The sequence below is a fragment of the Melozone crissalis genome, unplaced genomic scaffold (assembly GCF_028551555.1).
Source record: "Melozone crissalis strain CALT ecotype California unplaced genomic scaffold, PUWL_Pcris_2 ptg000005l_1, whole genome shotgun sequence".
Lineage (NCBI taxonomy): Eukaryota > Metazoa > Chordata > Aves > Passeriformes > Passerellidae > Melozone > Melozone crissalis.
This window is the reverse complement of record NW_026535783.1, coordinates 20,633,047-20,657,180: the sequence shown is the minus strand read 5'-3', so window position 1 is coordinate 20,657,180 and position 24,134 is coordinate 20,633,047. Positions and strand designations below refer to the sequence as shown.

At 42.5% G+C, this 24,134-nt stretch overlaps 1 protein-coding gene across 4 annotated transcripts in view; it reads right to left on the bottom strand.

The window, feature by feature from the left end:
• Positions 1 to 22,707, bottom strand: part of PALM2AKAP2 (PALM2 and AKAP2 fusion) — a 266,500-nt gene extending 243,793 nt beyond the window's left edge. For 2 of the 4 annotated variants that reach the window (XM_054281727.1, XM_054281691.1), the window contains exon 1: positions 22,166 to 22,566. In XM_054281727.1, coding sequence (XP_054137702.1) covers positions 22,166 to 22,210 — 45 coding nt within the window. In that variant the 5' untranslated portion in view covers positions 22,211 to 22,566. Of the gene's footprint in view, positions 1 to 22,165; positions 22,567 to 22,655 lie in introns of those variants that run through there. The other 2 variants (XM_054281676.1, XM_054281717.1) reach the window with 2 other exon arrangements.
• Between the last annotated feature and the right edge of the window lie 1,427 nt (positions 22,708 to 24,134).

The window sequence follows — 24,134 nt, the reverse complement described above, 5'->3', positions numbered from 1 at the left end:
TACTTCATGGATTACAGAGGGACAGTTTGTTTCACTATCGTCCTCATCAGGGCTTGCAGAGGAATTTTGACTTTGACGTTTGGAGCACGTCCTCCTCCTCTTTCTTTTCACTGAACTTTCATGCTGCCATGCTGTCTTCCTCCACATGTTCTCACTTTCTCCTCTTTCTCTGACTAAAAGAAAAATTGCTGTTTATATCTACCATTGTCAACAAGTTTCACCAATTCAAAGATTCTTGCAATGTCTCACAGTGCTGAGAGGTCAATCTTGTCCAGGCTCTGTGCCAGGGAATCGCAAACCACACTTCTGCCACCGGCCACATGGCCTTCCCCACCACTGTGTAAGTGGCTGTGGCTGCTGCAGCTCTGGTGCTATTTAACACCTCCCTTCATGTGGGGCACTGAGAAGGAGAAGCTGCTGCTGCCACTGCCCCCCCTGCCCTTCTGCCCGCAGAGCAGTTGGATAGAGGCGGCCAAGCAGGCAAAGCTCACCACAGGTCATGCCAAAACGGTGGCAGCAGCAGTGCATCACTGTGTGCTGCACTGGGATGCCCCAGTGGTGGCGGCTCACCACCCCTGGAAAAACTCACTGCATGCTGCTTTGATTTCCTTCTTAAATATGTCATCACAGAGGAGTTACCAACCTTTCTAATTGGGCCAGTGGCTTGTCCATCTTCAGACACATCAGAGGCTTTGCTGGACATAGTGGATGCTCCCAGCAGCTTCTCACACAAGCCACTTCTGTGGCTTTCCCGTGGTACTAAAACCTTGTCTAAATCAGCACAAGTGTTCAACCTCTTGCACTTGGCACAATGAGGTTGTTTACAAAGGAGCAACCCACCTTGGTTCTCTACTAGTAACTAGTCAAAAGAAGTGCTCTTAGAGCATTTTTAAGGCTATCCTTTGAGTATTTTCAGGGTAGGTGAGCAGTCAGTCACTTAAATTTTGTGTGACAGATAGTTCATAAGGATAGTCTAGTCTTTAAGCAACAGTGCCTTACATTCCACACAGGAAGCTAAGTACTGGTGCCCACCATCTTCAGTAGGAACACAGAGCCATGAGACCTTTGTGGGGCTGGATACAAATGCATACACACAAGGGTGAGTCAGTCTTACCGCTCAGCAATTTCCAAATGTATTTGGAATGTTTTTCAGATGTTGTGAACCTCACCTTCAACACAAGGTACCTACCATCTTGATGTCACTGAGCTAGTGCTACCCAGCTCAGGCAGGAAGGAAAACACTGAGGATAGCAACACCTCCCTAACACAGCCCTCTTTGACTTGAGTAATATGTTGCCCAACAAAGGAGTCTTACTCTCTTTGATCATTGACGCTTCAGGTAAAATTCATACCTGAGCATTTCTACTATACCATCTCCCTCCTTTTTATCTTGGATAAATCAAAATACCACAACGTCTGCCTGTCTCTGTGCTGTGCCCTGTTACTGTCAAATCCTGCAGACTGGAGATGGTACCAGACTCTATAGGACAGCTTTGAAACACTGCCTGGTTGGAAGTTGTCTCAGTCTTTATATTTCACCATTCTGCATTACAGCAATGCTCAGAGAACTCAAAACCAGAAAACAGAACTGCCCAGTTACCTAAAATTTCTTACAGAGAGCACATTTTCTAGAGGCCCCCTACAAGCAATGAAACAAGGCTTGCAAGCTCAAAGAGCATTTAAACCAAAATTTATTCTGGTTTTAGAAAGGAGAGATGTGATTTTTTATGGGACAGATGAAAACCCAATGCTTATTCCTATAACCTTCATCTCCCTTCCTGAATAAGCAGACGCCACATGGTATTGTCACAGATGCAGATTTGGAAAACCTTCCTGTGCCAGCTATCTCAATATTCAAACAACATTTTGGTGATAGCATTTTGGTGGCTTTTTATGAGGAACAATCATGTGTTACACCAGGAAAGATTAAATTCTTCCTGTACCACACGTGAAAAGTTGTCACTACTCTGAGTTAGCTCTGCAGATACACAAAGATATCTGGTTTTTTGTAGGCAGACATCAACTCTCCAGTTCTTCTCTATCATTTGCATGTTCTTGCTGTGTCCTGTGAAAAGTCTCACATGCAATGTGGCATCACAACAGCTATTTTTCAAACCATAGTGTGAGCAAAATCATACTTTTTTAATGCTAAATAGATATTGTGAGAGAGAAAAGTACATTTAACCTGTTATGAGATGATAAATTGGAGCAGGGAGCAAAAGGCAGATATATTAGCTTAACAGGGCACTACTAATTTTTATAATCAAACTTTAGCTGACTTGCAAGAGAAACAATTTTTTTATTTTGTATCTTGACATTGTGACTTACTCTGAAGCAACAATTAAGCTTAGGAGTAATATGTATTTCCATCTGCACTACAGTATTACCAAGAAGCCAGAGATAATGACAAAAAACTCCAGATTCATTTATAGCAAGTATCAGATTTCCACCCGAAAACACACAGCAATCTTTACTCATACATAACCTCCGTCATATTGCAATTCAATTGTATTTTATCCTGCTACAGTTATTTTCTAAGATGTGGTTACTACGAAAGGAGTCTTTAGCTAATTGTAGCTATAGGCTCTCCATCTTAACTTTGCATCTGCTCTCAGTTTAGGTCTCAAAGGGTAAGTTTCTGATACTTAACTAAACTTCTTGCTAAAAGCAGATCACATCCTCTGCAGATCTGTTAGTAAAAGTCTTAAACATCACTGTAGGCAATGCACAGGAGGAATATCGAAACCAATGTGGCTAGCCCTGTTTTGGGCTTTTTAGCTGGCCAGCCAACTCTTGTGATTTTGTAAAAAGTTTCACAGTATTTTCCATTTTTCTTAAAACCTTAGCTGTACAGTTATATAACTAGATGGGAATCTTAGCTTTTGTATTTCAAAAGTAATTTAAGAATCCTTATGAATGCAGCAAAGAGGCAGAAGTATGACTGAACTGTGGAAAATAATTTAAAAACTATCTAAAATATTGCAATGGGTTTTTTAATTACCTGTATTTCACAAGCCATATCTCCACTTCATTATGGAATCGGCATATAACCATATTCTTCCATGCAAACGGGTAAGAATGAACAGCCCTCTTTTACTGCACTGTGAACCTTTTGTTCCCCTACAAAGTGGTAATGTTATGACTCCACAGCTCCAGCTGGGCACCTTGGTGTGCTTAACAGTGTCACAGGCAGATCATTTCCGTGAGATGACACTTTATTTTCTAAATATCTTTGCCATCAGCTTGAGCTGATGTCAGTAACACATTGTCATCAGGAAACAAGGATGATAACTTTAAAGCAATAGAGTTGCCAAGGAAGTGACTGAATGCAAATTAAATCTTAACTCTTGCTCAGATATACATGATTTTCTTTTTCAAATGTCCGTAGCATTTTTACAAGTCCTCTGCATCATTTTACAATCTAAAGGTGGAAAAAAGAGTAGTTCTTACAAAGCTTTCTCTCCCCTTTTTTTTCTCTATAACTTTAAGCAGTACTTATAAAATAGTGAGCATGCCAAGAATTTCCTTCTGGAGTAATTTCCTTTAAACTGTGAAATGAGGAAGATTTATCTGGTAATTGCTACGGATGGTTCTTGGATCTTGTAGTTGATTCTTCAGACACAGAGTAGTCTGAAGAGACTGAATTACCAGGGGTAAAAAGTTTAATGGCAATTAAGTACATAACCAATGTGTCTTATTTAACCTCTTCCAAAGGAAAACTGAGAGACAGTTTCAAATGCTGATAACAGAAACAAGAGAGTTAAGTTTTGAGTTAAAGGAAGATTTAGGAGAAGAGCTGAATTTCAGTCTTGGCATTTGCACAGACAGACATCAAAGAGGACAGGAAAATGAGAAGCTGGGATAGGGTGTAAGGATGGGTACATTTATAACTTTCCTTTCCTTTAGGTTTCTGAAACATTTTCTTATAGTGTGGAAACAGATGGGATCCACCCACTGGGAGTTTATGTAGATATGTTCACTGCATTTAGAGATATATTATGAAAATATAGCCCATCCCATACAGAAATGTAAGGGAGTGGGGGCACAAGAGAGCATGTATTTTCAAGGTCGCATCTTTAATTTAGACCCTTTCCTATTGTATGCTGAATGCTGAACTCTGCAAATCTGGTCAAAAATTTGCATTCTGCAGGAAAACTTCAATCCAGGTTGATCATGGGTGAATAAAAGAAACACAACAATCAGTAAGGATGTTAAAAATGTCCAAGTACAGCCATACAGAGGATGAAACAGGAGCTCTTCAGTTTTCTTATCAAGGGGAAGGAAAAAAACTTAAAGAAAGTATGGCATTAACAATGGATTTTTCCACAATAAGGTATCTTTTCACCACTGTAATTGCTACTGGGTGGTTTTTTTTTTTGTGCTGCATCAAGCTGGGTCTTGATTGCCATCCAAATATGACAAGGCTGGAACTATCAATCAATACTTGAAGAAGATGACTTTATTTGTCTCCATTACAGTCAGTTGTCATGCTAAGGCAAACCACTGGACTACTACAGTTCTTAGTTCAAAGACATGACAATGTCAGAAGTAAAGAAGAAAAGCAGAAAAAATCTGAGTAAGTCAGTCTGATAATGAAAAAATATAAGTTCAGTCACATCTGCAAATAGTTAAATCACTGGTGCTTAGTAATGATATATCAAGTAGTAGAGAAAGACTAAATCTCTATGGATTCATTGTAAAGGAAGAAGGTTTAGAAATACTTTTCTAAGTAAACTGTTAACAGCACGTCTTGGCTCCCATGGAGTATTCAGTGGGAATGGCAGTAATACGTCTCTCTTCCATTTATAAGAAATTCTCCGTAACAGAAATAGGTATAGAAAAAAAATCTTCTTTTCTGATGCAACTTTTGACAAGTAAAAGTCTGCCATAATGATCTTTTTTGCTGTCCTGTGCTGAACAACTGGCATTCAGAGAAGACAGACATACTAATAAAATAGGATTCTTTTACCACTGCTTGTCGTGAGGGCGCATCCTTATTGAGCAGCTAGCTGGCTGACAGTCCTGATAACTGCTGGTGCTTGAAAACGCTCACTTCCTGCTATGAGGATTGCTAGGAAACTAGTGCCAACACTTTCACCTTTTTGGTTTTCCTCTCTGAATCTTAACAGCCTTAAAACCCTCAAAATTTCCCACCACTCGTCCAAGATCACAGCCTGAAAGTCAGAGGCAAAAATTATCCATTCCACTGCTAAGATTTTTGGAAATATATGCCACAGTTATGTCATTTGTAATGAGTTGGACAGAACAGCTCTATACACCTGAAAATATTTCTGCCTCTGCTTCTTCCTAAAGCCACTTTTTACTCATGGATTAAATTATTTTTTTCTTTCAAATGGTTATTACTTGCCACGGGGCAGTACCTTTGAATCTATCAGTAGAAACGCAGAGAAATCAAGCTAGATCCATAGCTGCTGTGGCTGCAGAGATGGAAAGGCAAGTTTCCTAGGTCATGCTACACTACGAGGGGATGTTCTTGCTTTGCTTCCCTAGAAATAAAGAAACATGGTATTCAGAGAATAATAGAAATGGTTTGGGTTGGAAGGGACCTTTTAGATGATGTAGTTCCAACCCCTCTGCCAAGTGCAAGGGCATCATTCACTACACCAGGTTGCTCACCCAATTTAGCTTTGAACACTCCAGGAATGGCATATCCACCGTTTCTTGGGGCAACCTGTATGGGTGTGTCACCACCCTCACAGTAAAGAATCTATTCCTTATATCTAATCTAAACCTAATCTCTTTCAGTTTATAGCTGTACTTCTTGTCCTGCCACTACATACCTTGGTAAAAACTCCCTCCCCCCATCTCTCTTCCCCCCTTAGGCACTGGAAGGTGCTATAAAGTCTCCCTGGATCCTTCTCTTCTCCAGGTATGGGAGAGGTGCTTCAGTCTCCCATTCCTCTTCATGGCCTCCCCTGGACTCGACCTAAAAATTTCATGTCTTTCTTATGCTGGGGGTCCCAGGGCTGGACACAACACTCCAGATAGGTCTCACCGGAGAGGAGCAGAGGGGCAGAATCCCCTCCCTCACCTTGCTGGCCTCGCTGCTTTGGATGTAGCCCAGGACACTTGGGCTTTCTGGGCTCTGAGCGCACACTGACAGGGCATGTACAGCCTCTGATCCACCAGCAGCCCCAAGTCCTTCTCGCAGAAACTGCTCTCAGTACTCCTCTGCCAAGCCTGTACTTGTGCTTGGGACTGCTCCAACACATGTGTAGGTCACAGCTGGTGCTGTAATACATCTCTTATGAGGACTTAGCAGCTTCTTAACTCTATCCCTTATTGCAGAGATCCTAACAAAACCTACCCCTGTACCCACCAAATTAAACTAGGCAAACAATTATAGTGATCATGAACATCAACCAGAGGGACAAACGCCATGTCAGCAGGCTGGATCAAAGTTTCCTCTTTGCACCAGGTGTCTCTGCAGTGGAGTCACCAGGCAGACATTTAATACAAATTCTGGTCCTCAGACACCTCTGAAGGATCTCTTAAAGTGTGTTATTGGTATGGCTGCTCGCATGCACAAGGTAGCAGTAAAGAAGAAAACTGATGGGTTAACTGATTACACATGCTGTAGTCACAGAACATACGTGACATGGCTGAGGAACAGCAGTGCAGCCCATGGTGGAAGATTCAGCCCATTGATGCCAGCTAATCAAAATGTATGAAAGCTCTACAGAAACAGCTCTGCTGAAGGCCTTGCTGGCATGGCCTATGGAGGTGGTGCAGATCTTGGGCACTAAAGGATCAGAGCATCCTGCAGACAAGATGCCCACACAGGATCTTCCAGCACCCTAAACAGAAGCAGGTCAGTGGACTGTGTTTTTCAGTGCAGGGTGGGAACCTTTGACCACAGAGGTTAACATGGACCCAGCAGTAGGGCCCAGTGTGGAGCCTGCCACTGGATGACTGAAAAAGAAGGTTCAGCTTCCTGAATGTCTTGGGTAAATGATTTCACCTTTTTGTGCTCATTTCTCATCTTCTCTGCCCTGTGCTTTGTTGGAGGCTGACGCTGGGCACATGTTTTCTGTTTTGCTGGCATGACGGGGTGTAGACCTCAGCTGTAGACCAGACTGCTCTAATGCCAGTCATGAACAATAGAGATTTATCTTCTCCACTGCCAAAGCAGAAAGAAAACTATTCTGAAACGATTCAGGAGGTGTTTAATGGCATTTTGTTTGCCTCCTTTATAGCATCAAGCTTCATCAGCTGCTGAAGACAGAATAATAAAGGTCTGGGAAGCACTTGTGCCTGAAATTCCATCTTCAAAGCACCATTTAGACTTGATGTAGATGGTTTTCGCACTGCTTCTGTGCCATGGTAAGTATGACAACTCACATTTAGTAGGGAAGGTTGGGGCCACAAGTTCAGGTGGCATGAAAAACCCTGTAACTATGTGACAAACCAAAACTATTAGACTGGATTTGATGTATTTTTTTTTCAGCAATGCTGTTGCCTCCAATGACATGCCTTTTATTCCTTACTAGTTAGTAAAGTTAGTTTCTCTCCCTCCTTTTATCTGAAGAAGGAGAAGCTGAAACAAAAAAATATTGTTCTAAAAGTAAAGACCAAGGATGCAATCAATGTAAAAAGGGTAAGTAAGTGTAAGTTTTTCCTATCACTGTGTGCTGTTGTTCAATTTGCCACTTGTGAAACTGTCAGAATGAAGATTTACTTTGGATTTCTAGCAGATACGAAAGTCAGACACACCAAAGTTTCACAATGTCTTTCAGATCAATACAAAGGTATTCTGAATAGAGGAAGCATTACATAACAATCTACCTTCCAAAAAATACAGGCTTTGAAAAGCCTCAGGCTGAGTAAAGAGTTACGGGATACTTTCAACAATATTGCTCTTACTCATATGTCAGGAAAAAAGTGGGTAAATAGCTAGTCCTTGTCACTACAACAGAAAAAAAAAAAGTAATAACTCAAGTTTTTGATGGTGCTTGGCTGGAAAAAGACGCCTGAGTAAGGACACTAAGGAGAATAATACACGACTGTATCACCTCCTTTCTGAAACAAAGTTTAGACTTCATGCTGAGCTTACTGAGTTTACTCTTTGGCACATATTTTTGAGTCAGATGGGGAGCTAATGGATGCCATACACCACAGTAAAGTGCAGAGGCAGCTGTGCTCATCCTAACTGCTCTCTGCTTCTCTCAACTGCTGATCTTGTAGCAAGTTACCAGCTTGTTTCCATTACCCTTGATATCTGTTGTACATCCATTCCAGTAATCTGATTTCTTACTATGAGGACATGTTTTGGATACCTAGCAGACCTAAAAGCCAGATGTGCATCTTTGTACAGATGTAGGTACTTCAGTGTATGACTTCAATATGCTCTAAATGATTGTAATTATTTCTTGACGTCTTTTAGCCAAGGAAAATATTTCCAACATTTTGTAGATGAAATACTCTATATTAATTTTTGAAAGACAATACAAATGGAAAGCTGAATGCCACTTACACGGTTACTTTTTGGAAAGTGATGCTCTTCACTTCAGTAAAAAAAATACCCAACTCTTGAACCAGCCAAAACCACTATTGCTATTACTCAGGTACCCAAAAGTATGTTTTGTTTAGTTTGTTAAATTGAGAACTGGTCTGCAAAGATGGAGTTTTTAAGTCACACACTAATGTGATAGTTGTAACACTGTAAAACTCAGGATGTAATTACTACAATACAGAAAGAGGCTGTCACCAGCTTTGCCACCTTTATTCTCTATTAAGTATTGAATATCTGGATTGCACACCTGGAAACATGTAATGCTTCAGCAATATATCTACACGCAAGCCAATTACTTATTGTTCATAGTTTAAGTGGGGCTATATTAAGCCAAAAAATTCTGCTGAAGAAGGACAAACAGCTTGAAATGGTGTTGGGATTTAATAATTCTCCTTTGGTTTTTTTTTTTTTTTTTTTGGTTTTTTTTTTTTGTCTCTTAGGGAATTTTCCCCCATGCGTGTTGCTAGGAGACAATAACGGGATACTTAAGAGAGACAAAAGAAGTTGTCACAGCTCAGGGGAGGGGGTGTAGCTGGCTACTCTCTTTACCTGTGGTTTCACGGGGGGCAGAAATACTGAAGATTTAGACTGGGAAAACAGATTTGGGTGCAAATGCCTATCTCTTTTGGGCTGTCAGCATTCGGAGGGGAGAGGGGCTGGGGTTGCTATGGGGAGAATACATCAGCACTGTGGGGTTCTGTCTTCGGCTGCTTCTCTTGCGCCGTGAGTGGAGTTCCGCTCGTCAGAGAGCCGCTGCACTGGGACTTTATTAACACCCTACCTCACTACAAAAAGGGACTTTTCTCCATCTGCTCGGGCGCCTCGGGTAAAACCCCAGGCCCCCAGGCCCACCTTCCCCTGCCCTGCTCAGAGCCGGGACGCTGCCGCCTCATCCCCGCCCCCTCTTTGCCACTGCTGCGTTTTTGTCACGCTGTAGCCCGCATCCCCTGCTTGCCCGATATCCTGTGGCTCCCGCTACAGCGCCGGAGTTTGATACATCTCGTCCACCACCCCGGGATTTTTGGTCAACCCTGCCGCCCCAGCCTGGTGCTCCCGAGAGTCCCGCCGGGCCCCGGGATCGGTGCCACGGGGTTTGTGGAGCGAGGCCTCTCCCCCATCCCGGCCCGTCTGGGCCCAGCCGCCATCGCCACAGCGCCCCCTGCAGGCGCGAGGGAGGCACCGCCCCCGCCCCGCCCCCGGGAGCAGCAGCGCCCCTGCCGGCCGAGCCCGGAACTGCAGCAGAGGGAAAGCGCCGCGGCCGAGCAGGCCGGGCCCGAGGTCGGGTTCTGTGTGGGGTCAGTGCCGGGGCTGGTGATGTTTTGTGTGCTTTATTGCACACACTGGTCATGAACTGCTCTTCCTATTGTCTCATCTTTGCCTGAGAGCCCCTTAGGTTCAAAATTATAATAATTCGCAGGGAAGGGGGTCATACTCTCCATTCCAAGGGAGGCTCCTGCCCTCATAGCAGGCGCTTGTCTTTCAGACCAAGACAAATGGAGTGCAATAGTAACAGCACATCAGCGCCGAAGGGTCTCTGTGATGAATTTTTTAACTATGACGTGAGCTGTCTTAAAATACAGGAATAGAGAAAGATAAATCTGTAAGGATGTTATAATCTAAGTACCTGTTACTTTACCTTAATGCATGCTGCAAGGCTTTCTGCCCATACAGGTCAAGATGTAGGTGCAAAAAATTGCCCTGAAGTTGAGCTTTCTGGAGGCCTTTGACAATTTTTTTGCCTTACAGATTATGCACTATTTGTTTTCCAGCCCCCAAACAGGTCCCAAAGACTGTCTCCAAAGTTTCAGTGCAAAGTTTTGCATTGTTTTGTAAAGGCAACTCAAAGCCAATTTGGCTTAGATAAAAAGAAAAACAATGAAATTCAATCACAGTATTAATGCTTTAATTCAGTTTGCACAAGCCAAAGGGTAAGGTTCTCATCCCCTTTGATTTTAGGCTATAGTGTTAAGGAAATTTCAGCTTGCTGAGCCTTCACAGTTTCACACCTTCCAGGATTGACAAAGAAACCACAAACAGGGTTTCACTGAAACTGAAAATAACTCTTTTTTTAAAAAAAAATTCTCTACCCCCTGCCTGTACAGAAAAAAGAGATGGTACTATAATTACTCTATTTTTTCTTTATTCCAAACCCCCCTGTCCCCTGCTACCATTTGTAACATTTCTCACAAGAGAAAAAACTGTTGAAAAAGATTGTACTGAAAAAGCAGCTCCTTGCAAAGCACAGTTAAAGCATGGGAAGCTTATTCCAGCAAAGGTATATCTGCACTCTTGGTAACATAAAAGGGAAGAAGTCAAGAGCAGAGGGTAAGTTTTATGAGAACCAAGCTGTCAAAACTGGCTTTCTCCTGTGGATGAACATGAACACATGGAGTTTAAAATCCAGTTTTTTGTTGGTTTGTTTTTTTTTTTTTCATAAAAAGCTGAACTTTGGATAGTTGCGTTTGGGCACTTTCTAACTGTGCCTCTGTACTGCTGATACAAGTATTTGACAAATGGCAAAGCATGCAACTCTCAAGGTTAAACAAATAGTGAAGCTGAGTTTCTGTATTCTTCCTCATCCTTATACTTCCTGCTGGAAAGTCTGATTTATAGGTCTGATTTGGCACAGATCTGGAATTTTTTGTGATGATAGTGTTAGAAATGGTGTGAATATTTGTGGGGATACTCCTGTTCCTGCTCACCACTGAAACTAGCAGCAAAATTCCCATAAACGTGACTGGAAGCAGAACAGGATCCTGCTGAAGAGAATAGGGGCTGATGGTTCTCCTGCAGGAAGAAAGGTAATTTTATGTCCTCAAACATGATCAGGTTACTCAACATATCTGAATTCCAGTGCCTGATTACTCACACACTTGCCCTATTCAAAATGCAAAGCAAACTAACACAGCTTCAGATTTCTGACACTGCAGTTGGGTTAAATTGCTCTTCTGGGTCTGCAAGCATCCATAAGTCAGCTGCCAAACTCTGGGAAAGAGTGTGCTTGGCATTGCAAAGAAACTGACAGGCTGCAGAAGAACATTTTATACACAGACTAGTTATCACTGGTTGACTAAGAAACATCTGAGAACAGGCAAAGATATTGGTGATCCACCCTAGAAGGAATACAGAAGGTTTTTCAACCCTTACACAAGATCAGCTTAACATTGGTATTTTCTTCACCAGGCCAGACAAGTCTGCTTTGCCTCAGCAGTAATTTTCTTCCACTTCTGATCATTCCTGACTCTCTTGGACTCTCCTCCATTGTGCCCATGGATTTCTTGGAGACTAACACCCAGCATAGGTCTGATCAAAACAGCATTCCACATGCCTAACAAACAGCATTCCAGAATATATACCATATATACTAAGCTTTTATGTTTGTGTGCGTCTGTCTGTCTGTCTGTCTATCTATCTCTCTATCTTAATCTATCACCACACATATACATATATATACACTCACAGTGCCTTTTCCATGATAGATGAAACTGAGATGAGACTGCTGAGTAATGTTCACAGCATTATCCACTATCACTCTTTCTTCAGTACTGCTACACAGCTGTTGGTAAGTACTAGGTGCTTGTATTGAAGACACCATGTGAAAAAGGCCAGTAATATTCCTGTATCATTTTAAAATCACTTTTTCACTTCAGTGGCACACAGATGAGCCTGGTAAAACCACCCTCCAATCCACACAGATAGTAACAGTATATAACCACCTTTCCACCAGTCATCTTTGACTTGTCCAGAGTTATGTCATTACTGTTATTCACTTCAATATAAATTGGATTTATTTTACCAATGAGCATGTGTTTTCAAACTAACAGACGCCATAGACTATTCTGTTTTCTTATCTGTCTAAGCCAGGATGGTGGCTTGCCTTAAATGTCACAAACCAAAATGCAGCAGAAACTGTAGCTGTAGATACTTGGACCACTAAAATACCACTGTTTTTTTCCTTAGATCTAGATTCCTTAGTGTTTCTTAGGGCTGCTTTCACAGGCAATGAGTTTGCAGGCAGAGATACAGAGGCCAAGTCCAGAAGAGAATTTACCCCTGAAGTGCTCTGAGATTTGCAGCAGAGTTGTAAAATTCCTACCAGCTTTTTCCAGTTCAGCAGGATTTTCCATCTGCTCCTTCTCAGAAGTGGAATAATCTTTGAACACCCCTTGCTTTCAGAATTATTAATTCTTATATATATTCTAATTAATTCTTTGGATTATATTAAAATCCGAGGGAAAAAAAAAGTAAAGAGTTGCCTGTGTTGTAAGCTTTATTGATCCTGGAACAACTCCTATGGAACACTCTGGAACACTGTGAATTACAGACAAAGTCACAGAGGAGGAGGTCTGTGACACATTAGTCTCACCAAAATCTTGCATCAGCACCCTAAGCAATGTCACACATGATAAGGAAAAGAATAATCATAAACCACTTCAATTCTATTATTTTTTCCTCAAGAAACCAGGAAGTTGGCAATCTGATAATCTAAACCTAAAGCATGAAAAGTGTGAGAAGGTCTCTATTTCACAGGTGAGTTTCAGGCATCCTATATTGTCTGTATCCTATAGTCCATATTGTATTTTAGTCTAAATCTTGTATACTTTGAAACTTTAGCAATAACAACAGTAAATTTAGCAGAAAGAATTGGTACAGTGTTTTACTGATTCAGGGACATAGTTCTTAAAAGTGTTACATTTAGGCTGTTCTTTATTTTTTTTTAAAATAGAGGTTTTTTTCCCTGCCTGATTAGAAGTTACTTCCTTAACCAGATCAAATTGCTAAGATCTTGGTGATGCTGGGACGAGTTTATGTACATTCCTAATAAAGAAGGTATCTCTACCACAAGGAGCAGTCTTAAAGATGCAGCTTTCAATGCTGAATCAAAATTCTGCTGGAGCCGATTTGTCTGACATACAGCAAGTGCTTGTATATGCACATATTTATTAAGAGCAAATACATGACTAACAACTAAGCCTTACTTTCTATTGCAATGTAGTGGAGGATTCAAAAGAGATCAGGGATTAACTTTCAAATACTATTTGCAAAAAGCTGCCAGAACTGGCCAACACATTCAAGATAACCATTCTGTACCAACGCCAGCATATGAGACAATCCAGTCCCGTGGGCAGCAGTTGTCATAAATTTAGTGACACCTTGGATACCGAGTGCTTGCTTTATGTTCCAAATGGGAAACAGTTGGATGACTAGGGATCTTTAAAAAACACATAGTTGTCAGCAGGAGCTCTTCCAAGGACCTGGCACGTGGTGGAGAACAGAGCTGTTCCATGAGAGGTTAAAAAGAAGGGGTTGTATACTCTTTCCCTCTGGGAAAGGCCAGTCATTCCACAGTGGCACTCATCTGGTTAATTAATGTCCAGGCGCTCGCCCCCGCTCCGAGCCATGTCAGCCCCGGCCTCGCTCCTGCTGCTGCTGTGCCCTAACGAGACTGCAGCCAGCGCCACGGCCTGCTCATCGCTGCCTCCTCCAGCAATAAATCACACAGCAACCTCGCTTCTAATTTCTGTCTGCAATATTCAGCCTCTTAAAAAGGTCTCCTCAGCCATCACTTGCCCAGGTTACTTCCTTCTACTGCAGTGCTGCTTGCAATTCTGCATGGCAAAGGAACGTAGCTGAAGCAGAGGAGCTGACAATGACATGGCCCCAAAAAACTGCTAAGCACCTTTTATTTAGTTCTCTGCTGGTAAAATAAGGGCCTTCTTTCAAGGTTTGTGCTTTGTTTGAAATATCTGAACACATCTCTGCTGTCCCAAATCTCCAGCTGATTGCCAGTGACTGCTATTATTAGGAACTGCAGAGGGTCTGAGCCCCACCCCGCTGTTGTCTCTGGATCCTGACAAATTATGCTGGCAGCTCAAATTAAAACAGTCTGAGCACTGCCTAAATCAACAACCTGAGCTGTGTGCTGTCTGGAAGGGGCAGCAACTCACAGACCAGGGCAGGTCTGTCTCCTTCCAAAAAGAGCTCTTCGAACTGCATTGGTTGCTGGCCTTTTTTTGTACACCGAGATTTTGTACACCGATTTGTTTTTACTGGTGAAGAGGAAGAAAGCTTTACACACCTCCAGCATCTAACCTCACTGGAAGTCAGCTAAGTAACAGAAAGCATCTGTGTGTCAAGAACTACACAGGTCTGGTAAGCAATTGCCAATAGGCCATAACCCATTTCACTGCCACTCAGCTTTTTGGATGATGTTAACCCTTGCAACCACGTGGCTTTTCCTGATCAGAATTTGCAACAGAAAATGCTTTTCTACGCTAGGAAATTAGGGCCAGAGGCAGGCATAGCATCCTTTTGGTTCCAAGCTCTGCTTCTGCAAGGCATCCTTAGTCCGACCTGTGCTTGAGCACATGCAGGCTCAGCATATACTCCTGTGCCATTTGAGAGAGGGCAAGGTAATAATTAATAATTTACTAGAGGTGCATAGTCCAATACTTTACCAAATACACTTGGCAGGTGAACCATCTTGCTGGTGACTGCTTTGTGAGAAGGATACACTTCATTCTGTGCAAGCACAGAACAGTATTTGTGAAGCAGTTAGATGGATACAAGGAGTGATTCCTTAAAAGAGCAGGACTGCTCAAGAGGAGGCTGAATATCAGTGTGGAACCTCTTTCAGGCTTATCCCACCTTCAGCGCAGGTATCCAGCTATCCATTACTTCAAGCATGGCATGTAAATCCCACAGTCTGACCTCAGACTAACTATACCATGGTATAGGAAATCTGTCCTTAAAGTTACACTCCAGGCTAGAGGTGTTCAATAGTTTCCAAAAATGTACAACTTTCACAACTTTTTTATTTAACCAGAGACTTTAAAAGAACAACAACAAAAATTACAAAACCTTTTCACCCATTTTCAGCTTCTTTTTAAAAATATAATTTGAAAGGCACAAGGTAAAATCCAGTGTCTCAGGCTTCTTGTCTGTGCTCAAGAGATGTTGGTGATGTGTTAAGGGCTAGGAATGTGCTGTGGAAACAATTCTAAATTTAAACAGTTGAGTTTGGGTAAGTCTGGAAGCTGTCTAGAATTTTCTCAAGAGCAAACTGGTTTCTGTTGCTCTAATTTTTTACCTAGTTTTCATAGATACTTTGACAGAAATATTTTTTTCTTCATATTTTTGCTTCTCTTGCTGTCGTCTAAACATTCCTAAAGCAAAAATACCGATAAAACTTGAGAAGGTAATTTTAGTTTTCTGGTATTTTAGGCATTTTTTTGCTTGGTTTTTGTCTTAGTATGGGCAAAGACACTAACATTTCACACATGACCTCTAAGTGCTTTATATGTTCCAGAAGTAAAGGCAAGATTCAAATCTTGCTTGCATGCATTTCTCTGTGTAAGGTCTGCCATGAAGCTGACTCATTGTATTGCTGCAGTCCAGGGTAGTGCTGCATGCAGATCTGTGTGCAGGGAAACCTCTCCTCATCCTTTATAGCAATACAAATGTAATTTCTCTCCTTTGGCTGATTTGCACTGAGGCTCACAGCAATCTCACAGATCTGTGTCATGCTCACAGTACAGAACTAATTTAGATTATTTAGTTTGTGCTAACCCCTAGTTTACTCCTGCTAAACCCACCCCTGGAAATATTTGCAGCAGGATGCAGACTCAATTCTGCCAGGTCTTCCTCACCAGAGTACTCTGGAATTATGATAAGGTCTCACTAGTCCTCAAGTCTTTTAGCTCAGAATGTAAAAAGAGGAGAGCTACGGAAGGCTTTTTTCTGTTTCAGGTAATTGGGTGTTGGGACCACTGAGGAATGAGATGGCAGAGGAATGGTTGTGATTAATCAGAGCCATAAATAAGATAAGTAAGCCACGATAAATATGATATGATAAATATGATGCACAAATAAGATAATGAGGGGGAAATGGGAAAGGGAAAAATGGATTAAACTATATAGCAATATTCAAATAAGTTTGAATTCAAGTAAGTATTGCAACAGGGGCTTGCTTTAGTCTCAAAACTTCCAAATTTGGCTACTCCAGGAATTTGAATTGTTTGAGTGCACAGGTTGGGTGCACTTGATCAGGACACTTAGGCCATGCTTCATAGTGCTTAAAGGAGAGCTAGGAGCATGGCAAACAGATAAAAAACTTCCCTGCCAGTAGTTTACAGCTTAAAAAACTTCTAATGAGAAAGTCCTTTATGGATTCCACTGCCATGAGCTTGCCTGGTTTCTTCTCAAGCCCAAGTGCACTCTTCAGCATTCACCACGTCCTAGAGAATTGGGCTCTACAGCTTAACAACTCATTACAGGGAGAACATTTTTTTGTGTTTGTTTTCTCCACAACTGTTACCTTCCTTAGATACCTACTAATCCTTGTGCCAAAACACGTAAGTAGTCTTTACTTATCCTCTCTCCACAACACGCATTCCTTTTGCAGATTCTTCTCACTCACCTATTTTCCAAGGAGAAAAGTCACAGCTGACTTTTTTTTCCATACCTTGCTGCATTTTTTTTTCCCTGCAGTCTTTAGGTCTGGAGACAACTTAAGATTAAGATTAAGATGGATTTGATCCCATGCTTAACTTAAAGGACAAAAGCATTACTTCCTAAATGAAGGCATTGGAAACTAATGTATTAAGCCATCGCAGAAATAGCAAGCTGTTGATTAAGTCAATTTGCCACATCTTTCTAGGTGATTCTCAATACCTAATTTTTCACATTCTAATATTCATGACAATGATCTCTGGAAGGACTCACAAAAATTGTGGAGCAGTGTTATAGTAAAATGATCCTGGATATGATGTACTAGTCACGGGTTTTCATTTTGTGGAGTAACGGCTATTGTATTAGTATTCTCAAACACCTATTGAAAAATCAGTGCAGTGCTTCACGTAAATGTGAATGCACATAGCTCCCGTTTGGGAGGACCCTAAAATCTCACCTGATGTAGGTTTAACTGGTATGAAACCAATCTCCTGTGCAGGACCTGGATCCCTCTCCTTGTCCCTGTTGAATTACCTCCCACACTATTTCTTGTTCCTTGTCAAAGGCAGTGTTGCTCAGACTACAGAGCCCTCTTCTGTGGTGTGAGCCCCATACTACCTTAAATCTGGATGTACAAACCCATACTGGCCTCTGTTAATGCCAGCTGTACACACGTGTGATGTATTTCTCCAAATGGAAGATCCAGTTTACCAAATAATCAACTTGCTGTCTTCATGTAGTATATCCAACTCCTCTGCCACTTGTTACCTGCACATCAGCAATTTCCATTTACATCAAATTACAACTAGGGAATGCCTTCAAATATTGAAAGACTGCTTCCTGTGAATTCTTCCCTGCCTCTGCTCTCAAGGAACAGCAGTCTCCCTCACAAATAGCAACTTTTTGAGACCTGTCAGAAAGCTAGTCCTTAATCCATGTAAGGCAGACCTTGCTGATACAGGAGGGGGCTATTTTTAAACACCACTGTCCTGCCATAGTAGTTCAACCCCCTGATGACATCTAAGTAACGTTGGATTCAGCTCAACAAATTCATCATCTCATAGAAAAAGCTGGAATGGTCTTTCCTGACAGGCGGTATCTTTGGTGTGGCTAATTGAATGTCAGTGATACTTTAATTGAGTCACTGCTTCTCTGAGCTGGGCACTTGTAAGTAAGAGACCATCATTGCTGTTGTTTATGTCTACTAAGGAATCAGTATAGTAGTTCCCCACTTGAATCTGTATGCTGGACATCTCTTGAACCAGGAAACCTCCTCCAACTCCTGCACTGGTTGTTGCTTTTGTTGACAATTTTGCCTCATTGCTGCTCCTCAATGATTGTATTTAGTTCACCTGATGTATGGATAACACATGTTCACTGTATCATATGTGAATTCATAAACCAGATGCACCAATCAATACCCAAAACCCCATTTCCCAGCTTTGTGATTGCTAGGTAAGGGACAGAAAATACTTAGATTTTGTAAATGCTTGTCTATATTTAGACAAAGCATTTAGATTATATTTATCATCTGGAGTTCTCTACAGTTATAGAAGAGGGGCCCTATAACAAATTTTGGGACCATACATGTTATTTATCCAAAATAAGATAAATTAAGTCAGCTCACCTGTCCCCAGGCCACTGAGTCTGGGACTATGTACATTCCCAACTTCTGAGCAACTTGCAGCCAGCATATTTTTAAAAGCCACAAAAATGCTTCCTTTTTCACCCAAAATTTTAGCCACCAATCCCCTTCAGAAAACAAGCAGACACAAACACCAAAGTGCTCTATACAGGAACAAGCCCAGAGAGAAGATGGCTTCCTCTTTTAACCTCTTGTGTGCCTGCTGAAGACATCTTGCTACAGTATTAAGAGTGGGCACCACTCAGCTCCCTTGCTGGTAGGGCAGCAGAGGGATGCTGTGGTGATTCAGGCTCAGGCAGATGTTAAGAGCAGTGTGTCATGGCAGAAAACTTTACCAGTATCTGTCTGTAGCACACATACTGTGTGCTACAGACATCACATCACATCCAAGTTGGAAGATGTGATGTGGCCTCTGCTTGAGTAAGGATCAGAAAACCAATTGCTCCTAGTCATCACAGAACCTCTCCAGTGCACAGAGCTTCTGTTTTTCTCCCAAGCAGGCAGAACTGGGTTCCACTTTTTACTAGCTGTCTCACATCTTCCTACTTCTCAAACCAGATTTGCACAGTGCTCTGAGTCTTGCTATAGTCAGTGTGTGAATTTTAGGGACTTCTGAAAGACCTGAAAGTCACAGCCTAAGCATTTCAATGACATTAAAACATGCACATTTGAAGCTTCTCTGGTTTTAGAATCACAAATTCTATTTTAAAGATGTGTTTAGATATTTCTTGCCCTGATAAACCATAGCATCCAAGTACAGGTCAATCTTGCATGCATCCTTAACACTGCTCTAAGATGAGGCAAAGTCTATTATTCACAGTTTACAGATAGAACATGGATGCACAGAAAGGCTACATATTTGCTGCAGACAAAACAAGCGGCTAACTCACGTTCACTGAGATTTAGAATAATGTCCTAACAGTAGATTCCTTCTTTTCCTCTTCCTATGACACTTTGCTCTGTGCCAGAGAAGCATATATTAAAACTATGATAAGTCAAGGTAACAAAGTATAAAATCAAATGCTTCAAAACCAGTCAGCTTCCTGGTGTTAAAGTTCATATTTCTGGTTTTGGATTTGTTTTCTTTACATATTCAGTGATGCACACTTAGAATTCACTCGGCAAATTTCCCAGCAAACTCATTTACCATGGTGATAGAAGTAAATGTACAGAGAGCAGGTGTGTAGAGAACCCAGTGGTGACTGGATTTCTTTCTGTAAGTCTAGCATTCAACCAGTGTGATTGCAGAACGCTGGAGTAAGCTTCTGCTCATCTCAGAGAGATACTGCAGCAGGTTCAAACAGATAAAGCACCAAGCTAAACTGAAATGCCATTTATTTCTTCTTCTGAGAAAGACCATACAGCATGTGAGAACTGACCTTATTTTAGCCAACCACTGGCAGGCAGGAAACACCTAACTTGTGTCATGTCACTTATTCTGATGGAGCAAAGCTAGAAATTAACTTCTCTGCATTCTGACAAACATCTGCAGCAGACCAAGCATAGGAGAAAAAACAACTAACAAGCTTATATGAAAAACCTGTTGCTCTGCAGAGTGCTAAGCAAACAAATTGGTTCATGGACCCACACAAACACTTAAAATAAGGCTGAATATTTTTTATGCTGAAGTAAAATTCTTTCAATCTAATTAACTGCATACATTGCCTACGATGTTTTATGAATTACCAGAAATAGAAACCAAAGAGGAAATATGTATAGAAAGGTCCAGACTTGTTCAGTCTGGAGGTCCAGACTCTCAAGGCCTTCTATTATGCTTTCTATAATGCCTTCTATTAGCATAAACCGACTGTAAAAGCTGCCATACACCAGGTGGTAATATTAAATCCATAATGGCCTCATTGGTGTGAGATGCAGGGCACTAAGAAGCAGAGGACTTGATCTACTTTGGTGGCAGGTTTCAGGACATCATGTGGAAATGACTGTTGTCTGGTATTCTGTTACATAGCAGTTGGAAGAAACAACAATAATGTAAACTTTTTTTTCCTTAATGTGGAGACATAAGTGTTTCAGAGCTATGCACTGCAGTATAGCACAGAGCTATGCAGCTTTGCAGTACAGTTCTGCCATAGAGGAGTCCCAAATCACTGGCCATGGTGAGGTTTGCCTCTGGGGGAACATTCCTGGTGTTTCCACTTGAGATATGGCAATGCCTATGTTGATATAAAACTGAGAACCAGCTTAAAAATATGCATCTGCTTTCCACTGCCTGAAAATTAAATGGTTATAGCTTCCCCCACCCAACAAATAATATCATTTGCTCTTCTATAGTTAATATTTTAGAGAGAAAAATCCCTAATCTATTTATTTTAAATCTGGTTTTTTTAAATTTCCATTGACCTATCAGCAGAGTATAGGACTTAAGAAAAATATCTTGGAACAGCAGCAGCAGCAGAAGCAGCAGCAGCAGAAGCAGCAGCAGCCATTCCTGTTACACTACAAAAGAAATCTGTAACCTGTACCAGCTACAGAAAAATGTAGCATCTGTTGATCACTGGAGGAACTGGGGAAGAGAACTAAAATCCATGTGGGCTCTGCTGTCTTCTGTTTCCCTTCAGATCTCCAGGTGTGCGGTCCCCGGCACGGGCTGTGCCATCCGTCTGGGACTGGCACAGCTGCATCAACATCTCAGCCATGGGGAAGAAGAAGAGCTGGGTGTCACTTGAACAAGGGCAGGCTGTATGGGGCTGTCCGACTGGCAGTGCCCACAGAAACACAGGCCTTTTGACACGATGCCTGTGACATGCTAGAAGATGAGCCGGCAGTTTCTATATGCCAGGATGATGGTGGATCCTAAACAGCCAGGCCCCTTCCTCATCTGGTGTCACTAGACACGTTCCTCCAAGGTCTGCACCAGCTGAGCTCATGGCTCAATTCAAATACTCTACTAAATGTAAAAACAAAAGTTATAATATGGGACTCAATCCTGCCTATATTTTACTCGTGGTGTAATGCAGCTCAGCAGGAAATTTTTCTGAGATCATGTACTCAGCTATGGAGCTGAGATGACAGTTTAACTAGCAGATAAAACAATTACACAATTTTGACAATGCAGTGTCTGTGTTCAATTGTCTTAAAACTAGCAATATCACAATTATTTTCTGCACTAAAAGCCATCCTGCAGCAGATCATTTTTGCTTGACTTCATCAGCTAAGCAAAACCTCCAACTGTGAAAAAATATACATTCAGCAGAGTACTGATTTTCTCTTGCAATCTCCTCTCCTCCCCATTTATTCCTTCTTTTCTTCTCTATCATCAATCTTTTAAGCATGCCACTGTGCATTCACATTTTTCTTTCTGCACGTGTCAGCTCAACGCTCTTCCTCAGAGCCCTCTTTCTCCGCCAAATCCCGCAAAGCAGACTTTAACCACTCATTTCCCGAACAGGGAATTCCACACAGAACTTTGCACAAGCCAGGCTCTCCCTGTGCTTCCCAGCCACTGTGCTGGAATCCCCCCGTCCCTCCAACAACCCACGCCTAAGGACAAAAGAGCAAGTAAAAGGAAACTGACTTACTGCTATGGCTTGGAGCCTTTCCTTGTGCAACTCTGCTTCCGCCATCCTGGAGAGAAGGACACGGGAGGAGAGAGAGGGAGACCGGTGGGTGGGAGGGAGAAACAAAAAGGCAAACAAAACCGAAACGGAGCGCACACTGCAGTCACCGGGGGGAAACTGGAGTAATGGCAAAGCAAGCCGAGCCTCTGTGTAGCAGTCAGCCACTTTTGGAGGCACTGCAGGCTGGCTCACGGTACGATCATTTTAGTCACTGGACCAGTGCCTGCCTGGCTGCCTGTCTCCCAGCTGTATTGCTAACTGCATTTCAGTGCTGCTTCTGTGTGCTGGTGCTGTCACACAAACCATGTAGGCACTCTCCAAGCAGCTGAGCAGAGGGATTGCTCGCATGGCTATAATTTTTTGCGTTGACGTCTCAGCTCATTTGCTCCTCCTATGGGGTGCTGGGTCACGACAGGAGCTCGACATCAGCAGCGCGCACAGTAATACAAACCTGCCTGACTGCAGCAGAGGAGGCAGACAGCTGTGCCACAGCGTGTCCTTAGCGAGCAGCACGGCGCGCAGGGAAGGACGCGGTGGCACATGGCGCAGGGAGGGGAGCTGCGGCAGACAGGCAGGCGGCGGCTGCAGCCCCCGCTGGAGCGGGTTTGGATAAGGGAAAGGACAGGGCTGCCAGGAGGAGGGAGAGCACGGACTCTGGGCGAACTGCACAGACAGTCGTCAGTGCAGTGGGAACATGGCACGCTGGAAAATGCTGCTGCTGCTGCTGCTGCTGCTGCTGCTGCAGCTGCAGGGCAGTCCTTAACAGAAGCGACGAAGAGTATCTGCATGGCGAGGCACATGCACACATCCTGCATGCATTGCATGTATTGACATCAGAGATTGAAAATGATAAAGCTGTGTGTACAAACAGTTTCACTGAGGAATCCTGTGTTATAAATACAAGAGAAGGAGGCAGGTGAGGAAGTGAGGGGACACCTGAGCCATTATCACAAGGATACCTGTGATTTCAAATTTGGCTTTGGTTTTGCATGTAAACTCCTCACACTTTTTCTTTTTTTTCACTTGTATCATTGTCTGCTTCCTTTTCTCAAAGACAGCAACAAAGCCACCCCCCTCCCTCACAGTCCTGTCCCAGGGGGTGCCACTGCAAGGGCGAGCGTGGGGCTGCCCCAGTAGGGGGTGTCTGTCAGCCAGGGCAGCTACCACACCAGGTGGTGGGTGGGGGCTGACCATGACATCGTGGGGCCGTCCTGCCATGAGCATCATATGCTGCAAAATGCACTTCTGCATGTCTCCTGCCATGCAGAAGTGCATTTTGCAGCATATCATTTTGAGGTGAAAACCTCTTGCTGCTAAGATGGGGAAACTCCATTACCTTGAAGGAAAGCAATCTGTTTCCCATGTGCCTGCCCTTTCAAAGGCCACCAAGCCTGGCATTATTTTTTTCCACATCCCAGTCTCCTTGGTCAGACATCTTCCAGCTCCATACCAGTTCCAGTTTCAGGGCATGCTACTTGCTGCAGGCTGTTTTTCAAGGCAGCTGCTTTGTCAGGTGTTTTTACTTCCTGGTCCCATTTTCTTGCTGGTGCACAGTCTCCTTGTCTTGTGACAGCACGTCAAAGTCACTTCTTGCTTAGCTTTACCTCTGTGAAAGAAGTCCTGTATCGTCTGAAAACTCACAGAACATTATGTAATTCCAGTAGTCACTGGAATTACAAAAGGCAAAGTTTTATTGCTATATCCCAGTATGAGTAAGTTAGTGATGGGGGGATCACAGCTAAGGAAAATGCAACAATTGTGGCTGTGTACTGGGATACTCTTTCAGTCTTCCAGCTTTAAGTAATTTATTGAGTAGCAACTGCTTTCTAGCCTGTTTGATCTTTCTCTTGTTGCTGTTCTTCAAAACCTCTCCTTTTTATTTTCCATTACCATGTAAAGGTCCATGCATTGCTAATTGTATTACTACAGC